Below are 18,375 nucleotides of genomic sequence, written 5' to 3' on the forward strand. Positions count from 1 at the left end.
TCTTTTCGAAAAACCAGCTCCTGGATTCATTGATTTTTTGAAGGGTTTTTTGTGTTTCTAGTTCCTTCAGTTCTGCTCTGATCTTAGTTATTTCTTCCCTTCTGTTAGCTTTTGAATGTGTTTGCTCTTGCTTCTCTAGTTATTTCAATTGTGATGTTAGGGTGTCAATTTTAGATCTTTCCTGCTTTCTCTTGTGGGCATTTAGTGCTATAAATTTCCCTCTACACACTGCTTCGAATCTGTCCCAGAGATTCTGGTATGTTGTGTCTTTTTTCTCGTTGGTTTCAAAGAACATCTTTATTTCTGCCTTCATTTCTTTATGTACGCAGTAATCATTCAGGAGCAGGTTGTTCAGTTTCCATGTAGTTGAGTGGTTTTGATTGAGTTTCTTTATCCTGAGTTCTAGTTTGATTGCATTGTGGTCTGAGAGACAGTTTGTTATAATTTCTGTTCTTTTACATTTGCTGAGGAGTGCTTTACTTCCAACTATGTGGTCAATTTTGGAATAAGTGCGATGTGGTGCTGAGAATAATGTATATTCTGTTGATTTTGGGTGGAGAGTTCTGTAGATGTCTATTAGGTCTGCTTGGTGCAGAACTGAGTTCAATTCCTGAATATCCTTTTTAACTTTCTGTCTCGTGGATCTGTCTAATGTTGACAGTGGGGTGTTAAAGTCTCCCATTATTATTGTGTGGGAGTCTAATTCTCTTAGTAAGTCTCTAAGGACTTGCTTTATGAATCTGGGTGCTCCTGTACTGGGTGCATATATATTTAGGATAGTTAGCTCTTCCTGTTGAATTGATCCCTTTACCATTATGTAATGGCCTTCTTTGTCTCTTTTGATCTTTGTTGGTTTAAAGTCTGTTTTATCAGAGACTAGGATTGCAACTCCTGCCTTTTTTTGTTTTCCATTTGGTTGGTACATCTTCCTCCATCCCTTTATTTTGAGCCTATGTGTGTCTCTGCACGTGAGATGGGTCTCCTGAATACAGCACACTGATGGGTCTTGACTCTTTATCCAATTTGCCAGTCTGTGTCTTTTAATTGGAGCATTTAGCCATTTACATTGAAGGTTAATATTGTTATATGTGAATTCGATCCTGTCATTATGATGTTAGCTGGTTATTTTGCTCGTTAGTTGATGCAGTTTCTTCCTAGCAGTGATGGTCTTTACAATTTGGCATGTTTTTGCAGTGGCTGGTACTGCTTGTTCCTTTCCATGTTTAGTGCTTCTTGTAGGGCAGGTCTGGTGGTGACAAAATCTCTCAGCATTTGCTTGTCTGCAAAGGATTTTATTTCTCCTTCACTTCTGAAGCTTAGTTTGGCTGGATATGAAATTCTGGGTTGAAAATTCTTTTCTTTAAGAATGTTGAATATTGGCCCCCACTCTCTTCTGGCTTGTAGAGTTTCTGCCAAGAGATCTGCTGTTAGTCTGATGGGCTTCCCTTTGTAGGTAACCTGACCTTTCTCTCTGGCTGCCCTTAACATTTTTTCCTTCATTTCAACTTTGGTGAATCTGACAATTATGTGTCTTGGAATTGCTCTTCCTGAGGAGTATCTTTGTGGCGTTCTCTGTATTTCCTGAATTTGAATGTTGGCCTGCCTTGCTAGGTTGGGGAAGGTCTCCCGGATAATATCCTGCAGAGTGTTTTCCAACTTGGTTCCATTCTCCCAGGCACTTTCAGGTACACCAGTCAGATGTAGATTTGGTCTTTTCACATATTACCATATTTCTTGGAGGCTTTGTTCATTTCTTTTTACTCTTTTTTCTCTAATCTTCTCTTCTCCCTTCATTTCATTCATTTGATCTTCAATCACTGATACCCTTTCTTCCAGTTGATCGAATCGGCTACTGAAGCTTGTGCATTTGTCACGTTGTTCTCGTGCCGTGGTTTTCAGCTCCATCAGGTCATTTAAGGACTTCTCTACTCTGGTTATTCTACTTAGCCATTTGTCTAATCTTTTCCCAAGGTTTTTAGCTTCTTTGCAATGGGTTCAAACTTCTTCCTTTAGCTCGGAGAAGTTTGGTCATCTGAAGCCTTCTTCTCTCAACTCTTCAAAGTCATTCTCCGTCCAGCTTTGTTCCATTGCTTGTGAGGAGCTGCATTCCTTTGGAGGGGGAGAGTCGCTCTGATTTTTAGAATTTTCAGCTTTTCTGCTCTTTTTTTTCCCCATCTTTGTGGTTTTATCTACCTTTGGTCTTTGATGATGGTGATATACAGATGGGGTTTTGGTGTGAATGTCCTTTCTGTTTGTTAGTTTTCCTTCTAACAGTCATGACCCTCAGCTGCAGATGTGTTGGAGTTTGCTGGAGGTCCACTCCAGACCCTGTTTGCCTGGGTATCAGCATCAGAGGCTGCAAAATAGCGAATATTGCTGAACAGCAAATGTTCCTGCCTGATTGTTCCTCTGGAAGTTTCATCTCAGAGGGCTACCCAGCCATGTGAGGTGTCAGTCTGCCCCTACTGGGAGGTGCCTCCCATTTAGGCTACTCGGGAATCAGGGACCCATTTGAAGAGGCAGTCTGTCAATTCTCAGATCTCAAACTCCATGCTGGGAGAACCACTACTCTCTTCAAAGCTGTCAGACAGGGACATTTAAGTCTGCAGAGGTTTCTGCACCTTTTGTTCAGCTATGCCCTGCCCCCAGAGGTGGAGTCTAAAGAGGCAGGCAGGCCTCCTTGGGCTGCGGTGGGCTCCACTCAGTTCGAGCTTCCTGGCCACTTTGTTTACCTACTCAAGCCTCAGCAATAGCGGGTGCCCCTCCCCCAGCCTTGCTGCTGCCTTGCAGTTCCATCTCAGACTGCTGTGCTAGCAATGAGCAAGGCTCCCTGGGCGTGGGATCCTCCGATGCCTCGCCCTGCTTCACGCTGGGTGCACTGCACCCACTGTCCTGCACCCACTGTCCGACAAGCCCCAGTGAGATAAACCCAGTACCTGTTGGAAATGCAGAAATCACCCATCTTCTGCGTCACTCATACTGGGAGCTGTAGACTGGAGCTGTTCCTATTCGGCCATCTTGGAACCGCCCCAAGGGTTTTTATAATGAGTTTTATCAAATGCTTTTTCAGCATCAACTGAAATGATCATACAGTTTTTGTCCTTCATTCTGTTAATACAATGTATCACATTGATTGATTTGTGTATGTTGAACCCTTCCTGCATTTCTGGGATAAATCCCACTTGGTCATGATAAATGAACTTATTAATGTGTTGTTGATTCAGTTTGCTGGGATTTTTTTGAGCACTTTTATATCAATTTTCATTAGGGATATTGGCCTGTATTTCCATTTTTTTGTTTTGCTTTTTTGTTTGTTTTTTGTCATTGTTTTTGTTTTTTGATGTGTCTTTGTCTGGTTTTGTTATCAGGGTAATACTGGCCTCCGAGAGTGAGTTTAGAAATATTCTCTCCTCCTCTGTTTTTTGGAATAGTTTGCAGAAAATTGGTATTAGTTCTTCTTTAAATGTTTGGTAAAATTTGGCAGTGAAGCCATCAGGTCCCAGGCCTTTCTTTGCTGAAAGACTTTTTATTATGTCTCCAATCTCATTACTTGTTATTGGTCTGTTCAAGTTTTTAATTTCTTCTTGATTCAATTTTGAAGATTGTATGTGTCTAGGAGTTTATCCATTTTTCCAGGTTTTCCGATGTATTGGCATATAGTTGCTCATAGTAGTCTCTAATGATCCTTTGAATTTCTGTGGCATCCATTGTAATGTCTCATTTTTCATGTCTGATTTCATTTGGGTATTCTCTCTTTTTTTCTTGGTCTGGCTAAAGGTTTGTCCATTTTATCTTTTCAAAAAAACAACTTTTCATTTTATTCATCTTTTGGGTTTATTTCGTTTCAATTTCATTTATTTCTATTCTCATCTTTACTATTTCTTTTTTTCCACTAATTTTGGGTTTAATTTGCTCTTGCTTTTCTAGTTCTTTAAGATGTATTGTTAGGTTGTTTATTTGAAGTTTTTCTGCTTTTTGATGTAGGCACTTATTGCTATAAACTTTCCTCTTATTACTGCTTTTGCTGTATCCCACAGGGTTTGGTATGTTGTGTTTCCATTTTCCTTTGTTTTAAGAAATTTTTAAATTTCCTTCTTAATTTCTTTATTGACCCTTTGGTCATTCAGGAGCATACTGTTTGTGTAGTTTCCCAAGTTTCTTTTTCTCTCTTTTTTTTTTTTTTTTGGACAGAGTCTCACTCTATCACCCAGGCTGGAGTGCAGTGGCATGATCTCAGCTAACTGCAACCTCTGCCTCCCAGGCTCAAGCAATTCTTCTACCTCAGCCTCCCGTGTAGATGGGATTACAGGTGCCCATGATCACACCCGGCTAATTTTTGTACTTTTAGTAGAGACAGGGTTTCACCACATTGGCCAGGCTGGTCTCAAACTCCTGACCTCAAGTGATCCAACCACCTTGGCCTCCCAAACTGCTGGGATTACAGGCATGAGCCACTGCACCTGGCCTTTTTTTATGATTTCTACTTTTATCCCATTGAGGTCAGAGAAGATACTTGATATGAACTTCAGTTTCTCTGAATGTCTTAAGACTTGTTTTGTGGCCTGACATGTGGTCTGTCATTGAGAATGGTCCATATGCTCAGGAGAAGAATGTGTATTCTGCAGTTATTGGATGAAATGTTCTGTAAATATCTATTAGGTCCATCTGGTCTATAGTGCAGAAGAAGAAACAGCATCTGATGTTTTTTCATCTGCACTATAGACCAAAAGGACCTAATATTGCATATTAAGAAGCTGATGCTTCTTTGTCAAATTTCTGTATTTGCAATCTGTCTAATGCTGAAAGTGGGGTGTTGAAGTCTCCAGATATTATTGTACCAGGGTCTATCTCTCTCTTTATCTCTAATAATATTTGCCTCCATCTGGTGTCCCCTCTTTCCCCATGCTGTGCTCACAATGGTGCGAAATGAGCATTCCAGAATGGAATCCAGGCCAGTGATGGGGGGATTGTCCTTGAGAAAGCCACTGGAGTCACACCTGCCAAGGACAGTATGTGTCCTCTTTGCAGAAAAGAATGTTAAGAGCCTAGTCCAGTGAAACGTTTAACATTGATGGGTTATATTCCTCTAGCCTGAAATGTACCACTGAGTTGCTTCCCAGAAACCTGGGAACCGATTTTCCTCATTTAAGTGCACTTTGTAAAAGACTTCAAAAGTTCAGACTAGCATTTTAAAAAACAAAGCCTCCAGCCTGGAGACACGCAGCCCCCGCCCAGCAGGGGCATTCAAGGAGCACCCTTCTTGGGGCCGCCTGTTTGTGACAGGCTTAGGAAAAGCAGGCAGGGCCTATGGAATCTGCTTCTAGGGCACCAGCATCAGCTTCGGACTGTGCTCACAAAGGGACTCAGTCTTCCAAGGCCCAGGGCAGGTGCAGTCATCTTCAGGGTGAGCTGATGTGCTGGACCCATGCCCATTGCAGGGCTCTCCTTCCAGAGCACCTTCCTCCTGGACACCCACACATCACTCTCCTAACCCCTGGCTCCCCAACAAGCCACCCCGACAGAGAAACCGAGGAGGTACTTTAGGGGAGCCCAACAGAGCCAAACAGGCAGACTCACACTGAAAATCCCATGGGATTTCTTGCCCGAGATGAATACAGCATGTACTGAATGATAATAAGCATCTCTACAGAATAGCGATTTCATCTGACTTGCTGCCAACATAGGCTTGCTGGAGAAGGGCTGGAGAGCACAATGGCATTCCCTTTAAGTAGGGATTGTTTTGGTGCTTTTCTTACACTGGCAATGGTGTACATCCCAATCCAGGCCTCATGCAGAACCCTGACAGAGGCTCCGGTTCCTTCCAGTCCTCCAAGGTCTCTGGGAGGTTGCCCTCTGCGCAACCCCAGAGTCAGAGGGGCTTCTGGATCCAGCTCTGCTGCCTTGGGCTTCTTTGCCGGTGGAACCCTGCTACGTTCAGACACCTCTGCTCCTCCACCTGCTTCAGAGGAAGGTGGTGCTTGACCAGATCCCGACTGATATGGTTTGAATGTGTGTCCCCCTCAAATCTCACGTTGAAATGTGATCCCCAGTGTTAGAGGTGGGCCCAGTGGAAGGTGTCTGGGTCGGGGGGGCGATGGGTCCCTCAGGAATGGGATGGTGCTGTCCTCTTGGTAATAAGTGAGTTCTTGCTCTATTAGTTACCACGAGGGCTGATTGTTAAAAGGAGTCTGACACCTCCTCCTCTCTCTCTTGCCATGTGACACACCTGCTCCCTGTTTGCCTTCCACCAAGAGTAAAAGCTTCCTGAGGCCTCACCAAAAGCCAAGATGATGCTGGTGCCTGCAGAATTTGCCTGTACAGACTGCAGAACTCAGAGTCAGACAAAACTCTTCTCTTTATAAATTACCCAGCCTCAGATATTAGTTGATGGTAACACAAAACAGACTAACCCACCAACTGTAAAAGTGTGCAAGGCCTTCCTATTTAACCTCACTGCCCTGCCATTGACTGCGCACTGCTTTCCACCCATGAGAAGCAAGTGGTTTCCTGTAGGGACCTGTAGATAAAAGACATGGAGAGAGGCTGAAACCTGGTGTCTGGGCCAGAGGGGAGTTGGCTGCAGCACGCAGTCACAGGGCTGTGGGCCCAGTTGAGAGTCCAGAGACTGACATACCTGGGCTTCTTGTAGGGGACTCAGGTATTGTCTTTAAGTTATTTTCAGTCAAGTTTCCTACTGCTTGCAACCAAAAGTATCTTAAAGGATACACTTTTGTAAGACTTAGAGGACTAGACCTCATCACTCAACACTAAATACTCTGCAGGCCAAAGCTGTTATAACAAACCCAAAATTCCGATTCTGTTTACTATAGCCTTACCAATAATGAATTGTACAATAAAAAGTGAGATGAATCATAGAATTGAAGTTCTAACCTGAATGTTTGTGTTCCCTTCATCTATTTATATGTTCATGGTCTGGTATTTTAATCAACTACTTGGATAAGGACATAAAAGTTATAGTTATTAAGTACAATGCAGATTGGCCAGGTGCAGTGATTCACGCCTGTAACCCCAGTGCTTTGGGAGGCTGTGGAAGGAGGATAGCTTGAGGCCAGGAGTTTGAGACTAGCCTGGGCAATACAGCAAGACCCTATTTCTACAACAAAATTTTTAAAAATTAGCCAGGCATGGTGGTACACACCTGTCATCCTAGCTACTCAGAAAGCTGAGGCAGGAGGATTGCATGAGCCCAGGAGTTTGAAACTGTGGTGAGCTATGATTGTGCCACTGCACTCCAGCCTTGGCAGCAGAGCAAGACCATGTCTCAAAAGAGTAAAACATAAAATAAAATAAATGGGCAAGTGGCCAAAGCTGAGAGGCATTGACAATAAACTAATCATAGATTAAGGATTTGAAAATATGAACAGAATTTATTTGTATATTATAATAATAATTTTCCATGAGCAAATATAATGTATTCAACAATTGTAAAGGTATCTTAGTATTAGGAAACTCATAGATTAATTTGGAGGTCACCTTAGGAGATTACATCGATAAGTCAAATATGAACGTCTACAGAATTATTTCAATAGATGCCACAAGGGCATGGAGATAATTCAACATCTATCACTGATGGGGAGAAAACTCAACTCAAAGTAGACCAGGAGCAGCTGTATCCCTCCTTCACATAAATATCTCAGACCGACAGTTGTATCTTGCATAACAGTGAAACACCATGGGCATCACCTTTAAAATTAAACCCCACAAAAGATGCCCCACTAAGCAGCAATGTCCTGTGAATTCAGACCAATACGATAACTAATAAGGAACATTTCAAGTGCTTGTTATTTATGTACAGAGTGTTCCTTAAACTTCACAACTCTATGACATAGGTACTGTCATTTTTCTATTTTACAGTCAATGAAGCTGAAGTCTAAACAAATCTGATAATATCGAAATCACAGTATGAGGCAGAGCTTACTGAGCCTAGATCTCTCTGTTACTAACATAAAACAGAAGTGAATTGCATTCCTATTGGAAAGGAAATGAGACTGTCATTACTTATAGAATATGTAATTTTATACCCAGAAAAAAAAAGACTAAAAACTGTTAAAGTTAATAATAATATGGAAAAATGACTAGATACAGGATAACTATTTACATATAATTATAAATAATGTTCCTATATGCTAGCAATAGTGGTTAGAAAATATATTGAAAACTCCTTTCACAATGACAAAAAAATTAAAATACAAGTAGAAATCACTTTAACAAGAATTCATGGAATTTATATGTTGAAACTCCAATAACTTCAGACACATTGACTAAATGGAGACACATTCAATTTTTTTGGATGGGAAAAGTTGGTACTATAAAAATCTTCCCAAATTAATGTACAGATTAAAATAAATCACATCAAAATCTCAATGGAATGTTTTAAGACCTGAAAAAATAATTCAAATCTCATCTAGAAAAAGGAACCGACAAAAAATAAAAATTCTAAAAAGTGTTAAGGGGAAAAAAGTTATCAGAGATGGGCCTACCAGATCTTACAAGTTATCATAAAACATCAGCAATAAAGCCAGCATGGGCCCAAGTAGAGGCACACGGGTGCTCTTCTTACTCTTCTTGCTACTTTTCTGCATGTGTGAAATTACATCAAAATAAGGAATGACATTGTATCAAAGTCAATATGGGCACCCACAGCACCTGAGTCTATTACACCAGGGGTCCCCACCCCCGCCCCAACCACGGACCGTGGCCTGTTAGGAACCATGTTGCACTGCAGGAGGTGAGCAGTGAGTGAGCAAAGCTTCATCTGTATTTACAAGCACTTCCCATTGCTCACATTACTGCCTGAGCCTCACCTCCTCTCAGCTCAGTGGCAGCATTAGATTCTCACAGGAGCGCAAACCCTATTGTGAACTGTATGTGAGGGATGCAGGTTGCATGCTCCTTATGAGAATCTAATGCCTGATGATCTGTCACTGTCTCCCATCACCCCCAGATGAGACCATCTAGTTTCAGGAAAACAAGCTCAGGGCTCCCACTGATTCTACATTATGGTGAGTTGTGTAATTATTTCATTATGTATTACGAGGTAAAAACAATGGAAATAAAGTGTACAAGAAACGTAATGTGCTTGAATCATCCCAAACCATCCCCCTCCTGGCCAGTTCATGGAAAAATTGTCTTCCACAAAACCAGTCCCTGGTGCCAAAAAGGTTGGGGACCACTGTATTACAGCACAGAGACTTATATCTCTGAATAGATCCCAACTGCAAGTCCCTGGAAGAGAGTCCACTGAGGCTCAGTCACCTCTGGGCAGGGTGGCAGGCTCTGGGAGGCCAGGGTTTCTGTCTCAGGTGGGGAGGGCTCCTGGAGAGAGGGACCTGGAAGTCAGTTCAACCAGGCAAGGCTGACTGGACACTCACTGGGATAAAGCACTGTATTCAGGAGTTAGGTCAGAAAGTCCACCTTTTAATCAGCCTAAGAAGACTGGAGACCAACAAGTTCATCTTCACAATCACTGAAATGTCTCTGAAGCACTGAGGTCTCAGTAGCAATAAAACAGAACTATGATAAGATGATGCAGGGGAAGGATGAGTGAATGGACAGATGGACGGGCAGATGGGCCTGTAGAAAGAAGGGTGGATTGACAAGGGAATAAACCTACCTGGATGGCCAGAAAGGATTTGGAACTCTTTCTACTCTGACCTTGCATAGTTCACTCTCCTTCATAACTGGCCCGACCCTTCCATTTACAAATACCAAAAATGTTTTTCCCAGACAAGCTTGTCTCTTCTTTCATCATGCAAGCTTCACTGCAGCACCTTCTCCTCTGCCAGTGGGAATTAACTCCATACAAAATGCACTCCGTGTGTATCTTTCAGCAGGCCACCCGAGACGACAGTCAGCATCTCCTGTTTGCTGCCTGTGGGTCAGGCCCTGCCTGTGGGTCATGCCCTGTTTGATCCCTGTGGGTCAGGATCCAGCCAGCAGTGCTGGCACGGAGGGTCACAGAGCAACCTGGGTGACAGCGCCACACAAAGCCCAGCCAAGCCCACTCCTTCAAGGGCAGTGAAGGGCATGGCTGCCCCCCAGAGGGCTGGCCCTCAGAGGGTCAAGTCCAGCACACACAGACGTTGTGTTGTATGATCGTTTTGCAGCAACCAGCCAACTCAAAACCTCACTTGTGTGATCATTTCTCCAAACACTTCAGGAGGCGGGTCACAGCCACACGGTCTGATTGACATCACATGACACACATTTGCCTCACCTCCTTATGCCAAAATAAGGCATATTCAGTTTTATCTCCACTAATGGCTCTTTAGCTATACCTTGTAATTGCAGTTTATTGTTTAATGGTTGCTGTAGATAATTAAATATGCATCCTTAACCTAAAATGTGACCTAAAATATTTAGCATTGAAATAGAAATATTTTACATGACAAAAATAAACAATTATGGTTTTAGAATAAACATTTTTAAAAGTAGACTGTTAAATTTAACCTTGTTCTATATTCCAAAGGTAGGATTTGGCTCAAATATTGAAAATTACCAGAAAGTGATGCTGGTTCAAAATGAGAAACATTCTAACTGGACAGGTTGCCTGTTGCTGGCATCAATCAAGTAGAAGCAGGATATTCACCTGCTACATGAAATTATCATATTAAACTACATATAATGGTTACAAATTGTTTGTAATCCTCAACTCACACTAATTTTAATTCTCACAACTGCAGATGCTAAGCATTGTTGGAATGAATGGCCTTTATAATCTTTTCAACTGCGAGTCCATATACTCTGGTACATCTGCCCCTCTTATTCCCAAATTTAATCTATGCTTATTCTAATATGGACCTTATACATCAACAATGATTAAAAATACCACCTTAGAGGCTGGGCCCGGTGGCTCACGCCTGTAATCCCAGCACTTTGGAAGGCTGAGGTGTGTGGATCACCTGAGGTCAGGAGTTTGAGACCAGCCTAGCCAACATGGCAAAACCCCATCTCTACTAAAAATACAAAAATTAGCTGGGCGTGGTGGCAGGCACTTGTAATCCCAGCTACTCAGAAGGCTGAGGCAGGACAATCACTTGAATCTGGAAGGTGGAGGTTGCAGTGAGCCGAGATCGTGCCACTGCACTCCAGCCTGAGTGGCAAGAGCGAAATTCCATCTCAAAAACAACAAAAACAACAAAAAATCCTTTGGGATTTCAGTTTAATCATGATGAACTAAACACACATACTCATTTCTGCTTCCTCGGCAACCCCACTTGAAAGGCTAGAAGGGATTTTTAAAAAAAGGTTGGGTGGAACAAACAAAAGAAAAACAAAAGGAATAAGCCCGTGAGGACAAAGAAAACAAGATGACAGCAAATACTCTCAGGAAAATTTTGATAGCAGGAGAGTTGGTGAACAAATGATAACAGGTTTCTGCTTTTTCCACTCTATTAGCAGCCTGTGAAGAGCTGGGTGTTTGGGAGTGGTGACAGAAATAAGCCACGTAGCACGCCAGAAAACGTCCTCTCCACAAATCTGAGACCTAGAAATAATGAGTTTCCTGGAGGTGGCCATGCTGAAACACTTACAATTCTGGATGCCTAAGGGCAGGAGTCCTGGATCCTTGCCAGTTACCAGTTACTGTAGCTATTGTTATTGGTGGGCTTAAAGTCTACTTTGTTGCTACTTACTTTTTGTCTTTTCTTTTTTTTTTTTTTTTTTTTTTTTTGAGACTGAGTCTTGTTCTGTTGCCTAGGCTGGAGTGCAGTGGCGCGATCTTGGCTCACTGCAACCTCCGCCTCCTGGGTTCAAGCGATTCTCATGCCTTAGCCTCCCAAGTAGCTGGAATTACAGGCACATGCCACCTCGCTCGGCTAATTTTTGTATTTTTAGTAGAGACAGGGTTTCACCACATTGGCCAGGCTGGTCTCGAACTCCTGACCTCAGGTGATCCACCCATCTCAGCCTCCCACAGTGCTGGGATTACAGGCGTGAGCCACCATGCCCAGCCTCCTTGCTACTCATTTTCTGTGTGTCTTCTCTCTCCCATGTTCTTCTCCTGCACTCTTTTGGGTTAATCAAGTATTCTTTGTATTCAATTTTATCTCCATCAATGGCTCTTTAGCTAGCTATACCTTGCAATTTCAGTTTGTTTATCATTTCAGTGATTGCTCTAGGGAATTAAATACATATCCTTATCACAGTCTACTTCATATTCCTGTTATATCACTTCCTATCTAATGTAATCTGCTGTCTTAACAAGAGCAGAAGTTCGTTGCCTCACCATGCAACCTTTGTGCTATTGTTTCAAATATTTTATTTCTACATGTTACAAACATTATTATTTGGTGTTCTTTGTAGATTGGTTCTTTCAACCAACTTCCTGGATATATTTTTTCTTCCTTTGCAAAGGGAAAAAGACACAGGTCTACATAGTACTGAAAGATAAAAGCATCTCAGACTAGTATTCCTTCAATCACGGAAGTGTTTCTTCCACTTTTATCCTATTTTTGGAAGAGTAATCAACACTCTAAGAACTAAAAGAGAAGGGAACTCGTGTCAGATTTGCATACAATGTTGAAGGAATTTAAAATTATTTATAGCTCCTTCTTCTTTCCAACTGACTTTTTCATTGGAAATTTGTTCACAAAGTTAAAGGCACATCTCTTAACCAGAACAGAACATTTTGTACAGCAAAACAAGAGAGAAATTTCAAACCAAAAAGAGATTTCATCACAAGGTTCGTAGTTGGGAAGTAACTTTGCCACCTACCAACTTTGAGTGGTTTCAAAATTTAGTCTAAAATATTCTCATTTTCAAAGGCAAAGAATGAGAACAGAGAACTTTTAATTTTCAGATAAATCAAATGCATCAAAATTTGGATCTGTGCTTTCCAAGATTTAAGAGCTAGAGGTTAGAAATTATTTAAATTTTAATTATATGAAAATTAACACCAATTACTCTGATGCGGCTAAATAGAAAGTAGAAAAAAAATTTAACTGGAGACATTCTGTAAATTTAATATTTGTGCCTGGCTAGGAATGACGTGTGGGAATGAGCTTCACCTGCGAACAGGAGGTGCATCTTTTTAAAACATGCATCTTTTTAAAAATTAGAGTCAACAAGACCCAAAATAAGAATTAAAGTCAACAAGACCCAAAATAAGAGTTTTCTAAGAAAGCAAGATATAATTTTATTCTCCCTTTTATGAGAATGTCTGTATGCTTCTCAAAATCTAAAAATCAAGTTTTCTTTTTAAAAGGTACTATGTATACCTGCTGAGACTGGATATTTTAGCAATTGGTTTATTTAGTTTGGTTTCTGGTAAACTTTGTATAACCTATTATGCCGTCAACAAAAAAAACCCAATAAAACAATACCTCAACTCTACATCGTTTTTTTTCCCAGTGTATTTTTAGTGACATTATTCCTGACAAATTGAGAACAGAGGGTCAATGAGACACAATAGGATTTTAAGACAGAAAGGGGAGAAATCGCCTCCTATTGGAGAAGGCATACGATACTTAACTCAGGGTTTTATATGTCACTGAGATGAGCAATATCCAACAACTTAGAAAGCTCCCTCATATACCGGCTTGCAAAAAAGAGACACGTAGGTGACGGATTCAAACCCAGTCGAAGAGCATGGACTTTTAACTCAACTGACAAAAAAAAAAAAAAAAAAAAAAAAAAGCGGGCGCGGGTGGAGACTGACCACAAAAAGAAATGTACCCCACCAGCATCTGCATTGTCACACCCAGGTCCTAAGACTGCCAGTCTCAAGGTTTGTTGTTTAGCCCCTCTGAAAGCCTCACACGGTCGCCACAAAGTGTCACCTCAGTTCTGTGATCCATAGCAGTTTTACTCCATTAACCGTGGCTGGCCTGAAATGCCCGGTCCTGGTCTTGCTTAGATGAGGACTTATGAAACCAAGGAAAATGTCAAAATAAGTACAGAGAAAATGAAACTCAATAATCCTATACTGATCACATTGTGTAAATTGTGTTTACACAGGTGTAATAACACATTTTGTAATAACTGGGCTCTTTGTTTAGGCTGATTTAAAGATGCTTAAAAATGCTTAACAGTATTTTTACCACCTGTATCCCTAGGTCGAGTTACCTGTATTTGACTCATAAGCAATTTCTAAGATTTGGTTTGTCATATTATAAGTCTGCTCCATTAGGTGTCTGCAGTTTAATTGAACATGTAGGTGGTATTATAGTTTAAGGAGGGTTTAAGCATTGAATGTTAATCAAAAACATTGATAAGCAAAGGAAAAATGAAAGTGACTCCTTTCATGATTGTTGTATGCTCTGTAAGTTGGGTGTAAAGGTTTAAGGTGGAAAAAACGTACCTCGAGGGAATTAATTTTAATATACGAGATAATAATTAAAGCATGATTGGCCGGGGCGCAGAGCTGCAGGTCCGCTTTGTCTCCCCGGGGCGCCGCGCGGTGCAGTTGGGGCGGCGCGGCGAGCGGGGCGCCCGGGGCGCGGGTGCGGGGTGTCCGGGCGCGCGCGCCTGTTGGCCGCTCGCCGATTCCTGCCAAGTGTAGAGAGGAGAGAGTGAACAGGGAGCGGGGCTTTTGTCTGTTGGTCTCTCTGGACTGAAAACAGGGAGAATAGAAGCCCAAGACTAAGATTCTCAAAATGGTTTATTACCCAGAACTCTTTGTCTGGGTCAGTCAAGAACCATTTCCAAACAAGGACACGGAGGGAAGGTTTCCTAAGGGAAGACTTCCTGTCCCAAAGGAAGTGAACCGCAAGAAGAACAATGAGACAAACGCTGCCGCCCTGACTCCACTGGGCAGCAGTGAAGTCCGCTCCTCAAGAATCAGTTACCTCTACTTTTTAAAATCCTAACACCTCCATTTGTATTACACATGGTGTATGGGTATTGATGAGGTCATGGTATTATATATGGGATTTTTTTCTGTGTAAATCATCAAGTATGAGAAGAAACTATGTGACTCTGAGCCTTGCTTTAGAGAATTTACAGTGGACAAATAGGTATCATCAAACCAGTTTTTAATCATTCTGACTCAAGTGAAAATGTTCAGAATTTCACACCGTGAATCCACGTTTACAACCCTTACAGGTGGGCCTTCAGGCCTGGTTCGCTACAACGTCTTCCACAACTCAAACTCCCACCGTGCTCACACAACTGGTCCACTCCTGAGTCCCCCCCTTTTTTTTCATTTAGATGTAACAAACCTAGTTTATGTTCATCAATTGTCTGTATATCTCTGTATTTTATCCATGTACTCTTTTGATGTATAGAAGTAGTTTGAAACTCATTGTTTCCTTGTGGTAACTGACCGAGATGCTGCCACAGGACCTGAGACACTGATGAATGGTGCTATTTTGGACTTTCAACATGCTCCTTGGCGAGGTAGCTCTGATGGAGTTATTTTTTATTTCCATGTTCTAAGAAGGTGTTGGTACTCTGTTTCCCTGAATGTTGTTCTCTAGACTGGATTGACTTGTTTTCCTTGTGTCTTCAGTGTGGCTTTCTTCCTCAGTGTTGTAGGTTGAGTGAATGCTACCAGTGTGTGAGAGACGATTGTCTCGTTGGCTGGCACCCACTGACATGCAGTCACGGTAGCGGGAGCAATCACAAAACTGTAATTTACTTAGCAAATCTCTTCCTTTCCGTTGCCTCGCCTGCCTGACTTAAGAGAAAGAAAAGCAATAATTTTACAGGCATTTTGAGGTGTCTCTCTGGGTTCTTTCTGTTTGAAAGGGTATTTGTGGAAAAAAAGAGCAAAACCTTTTTAAATAAATTCCCCCTGAAAAAAACCCAAAACACTGGCATCTGAGTAGGAATATGAAAATGACACTTTTTCCAAATATTAAATTGGAAAACAATGTCTACAAAATCATGATACTTTTTTAAAAGGCAGAGCATTCTTTTTTGGCAATTTTGATAAGCAAGGTGTAGATTTACATTTTTGTCCTTGCTCTCAACGAAATGGATAAACAAAAATAAATTACCGTCTACTCATGGAATGTTGTGTTAGCCAGTCTGAAAGCCCACCTTAATTTTTATATAACTGTCTTTTAGCTCTTCTTTTGACAGGGCAGGCCTTCTTCTGAACTGTTTCGCTTCTGTTAAACACCGATGATGCATGCACTGCACTTCTTTGTTTTCTTCTTGCTCCCCCATTGGCCTGAGTTTCTTGTGCATTACTCCTCTCCCTCCTTTGTTAGAATAGGTGTACCAGCTGTGTAAATAGAGCAAGAAAACAGTATTCTGCATCTGTGGCATTTATGTAGAGTTGCAGTTGTATACTGCTGAAAATGCAGGCTTTTGTAACAGTGTGATCTTTACTGACGCACTCATGACAAGTACCCAATGTATTTTAGCTATTTTAGTAGTATTTGTTCAATAAATATGCAAGCTGTAAGGTAAAAAAAAAAAAAAAAAATTAAAGCATGATTACATGGGAGTGTTGCTTCCCATGTACAAAAGCACTTCTTAGGAACTAAAGCACTAATACTTTCTGCAAGAACAATTGTCACTGATTTCTACTTTAGAACTATAGGGCTGTGCAAAATGAAACTAAAATCAGAAACTATGACACCAAACAATCCATGTATTCTTATGAAATTCCGAAGATGGCCGTGTCTCTGGTTACTAGGACTTCTAGAAATTGAGTGCCTTAAAATCCTAAAAATTTTACAGACCATTAATATATTAACATGAAAACTGATCTTCTGCTAATGTAGTATCTGTAATTACTATGAGAAACGTTCTATTTAATGATTTTCCATGTTTCTAAAAGTAAACTACACATAAGCAATTTTTAAACTTTTAGTAAAAGAAACAATTGGTTTGATCACACTACCTCTATTCTGGCAAACATGAACCCCTTTAAGGAAAATCATTCAAGCCATATGAACCCATTGACTAATTTATGCATCATTTTAACTAATTTCTTCCATAGGATTTCTATGTTGAAAATGAAACAATCTTCGATTCTTAAACAGGAGATGGATTCTACGAGTGGCTTTCTATAGGAGAAAAAACTTACTAGAATAAATGTTTTATTAGCTTTAGCATATCTACTCAACATTCATAGAACTGCTAGGAATAAAAAGTGAAAAAACATGAAAATGAATGAAAAATGAGACTCAGAGAGATTAGCTGACGTGGTTCAAAAACAAAAGCCTCAGAGGAGGCCTGCATGCCATGTATGTACTGCTAAAGGGATGTGGTTCTAGAAACAAAAGGGGAGAGAATAAAATATATATTGGCAGTGCTTAAACCAAAATGTATTAAGACAAAACAAACTTAAGGCACTAAAAACCAAGGATAAAAGTACTGAAAATAAATCTAACGCTAAAACTTCTCACTGAACTCCAAAAGCAAATCTTTTGAACCACAGTATCATGTTAAAAACTAAGATTTTAAAGCTGTGCTACTACTAATAGCTGCATGTCTGTGTGTGTAGATACACAGATGATATATAGATGAACAGAGAGCTGCATAGAGACATAGATTGATAGAGATCGATAGATTGATAGATTTTAAAACATTTATTTGCCATTCACTACTTTGCAACAATTCTCCCAATTTGGTTTGAAAAGAGACAACAGTTGACTTTTGTTCAAAGTCCAAGTAAAGAGAGAGGCCATGTTTGGAGTGAGAATCCTTTAATAACTATATTTATTTCCAGAGAACAATAAATACAGAGATTGCAAGCAGTATATGTAACAATAATATTTTCTTTAAATACAGAATCACCTACTTTTATACAACTTAACAGGCAAACATGTTATTTTGTTGTTGTTGTTGTTGTTTGGAAATTAGCATTGGGAAAAGCTATATAACAGAGGAAATTCCAAGTAAAATCAAACAGTGTTCACTCTTAACTCTAAACACAGTGCTCCCACTACTGGTTCTGCATTGAGGCGGAGGGGAAGGCCAGAGGCAGGCTTAGCTTCGGGCGGCAGCAGTCTGGGGCTGCTCGGATTGGAGCTGCTTGCCAAGGTATTCCCTAAAAAAAAAAGAATGAAGTAAGGAGAATGAGAATTTCAATAGCAAAGAATCACTTCCAAAATTGAAACACATTATGCACTGTCATATATACTTACTTTAACATCCAAAAATAACTTAAAAGTCCTAGAAAATTAAACTTTTCCAAATTTCAAAAGTACTTGTGCTGTATGAATTCTACTTCATGTATCATACACAAACAAGTTATGACAAAGACAAACTAGTCATTCTCGTATTTTTATGAATAACTTGTAAAGTTATTACGATTACACAAACAGGTGATTACAAGGAAATGTAATTACTTCCTGGGGAAAGACTACTTTCCTGTTCAGATAAAGGTCTTGTTTACTGCTACTGCCACTTCTGCAATCTAAGAAGTTCAACATCACCTCAATTACGATTCTGAATGAC

The 18,375-nt window shown here is 40.6% G+C and overlaps 2 protein-coding genes across 5 annotated transcripts in view; one reads left to right on the forward strand and one right to left on the reverse strand.

Moving 5' to 3' along the window:
- Positions 1-14,505: 14,505 nt before the first annotated feature.
- LOC100615619 (neuronal regeneration-related protein-like) lies at positions 14,506-14,828 on the forward strand. The gene has a single exon (XM_054656459.2). It carries the CDS (start codon positions 14,616-14,618, stop codon positions 14,826-14,828), a length of 213 nt encoding a protein of 70 aa, XP_054512434.1. The 5' UTR covers positions 14,506-14,615.
- Positions 14,829-17,604: 2,776 nt separating this feature from the next.
- ATP6V1H (ATPase H+ transporting V1 subunit H) overlaps positions 17,605-18,375 on the reverse strand; it is a 116,761-nt gene continuing 115,990 nt past the window's right edge. For all 4 annotated transcript variants that reach the window (XM_016959475.3, XM_016959478.4, XM_016959477.3 and 1 more), the window contains one exon: positions 17,605-17,965. In XM_016959475.3, coding sequence (XP_016814964.1) covers positions 17,905-17,965 — 61 coding nt within the window. In that variant the 3' untranslated portion in view covers positions 17,605-17,904. The remainder of the gene's footprint in view (positions 17,966-18,375) is intronic.

This window comes from Pan troglodytes, chromosome 7 (genome assembly GCF_028858775.2).
Source record: "Pan troglodytes isolate AG18354 chromosome 7, NHGRI_mPanTro3-v2.0_pri, whole genome shotgun sequence".
Taxonomy (NCBI): Eukaryota; Metazoa; Chordata; class Mammalia; order Primates; family Hominidae; genus Pan; species Pan troglodytes.

What these genes read in the sequence shown, in the direction of transcription:
- LOC100615619 (XM_054656459.2), top strand. Translation starts at nt 14,616, where the DNA reads ATGGTTTATTACCCAGAACTCTTTGTCTGGGTCAGTCAAGAACCATTT.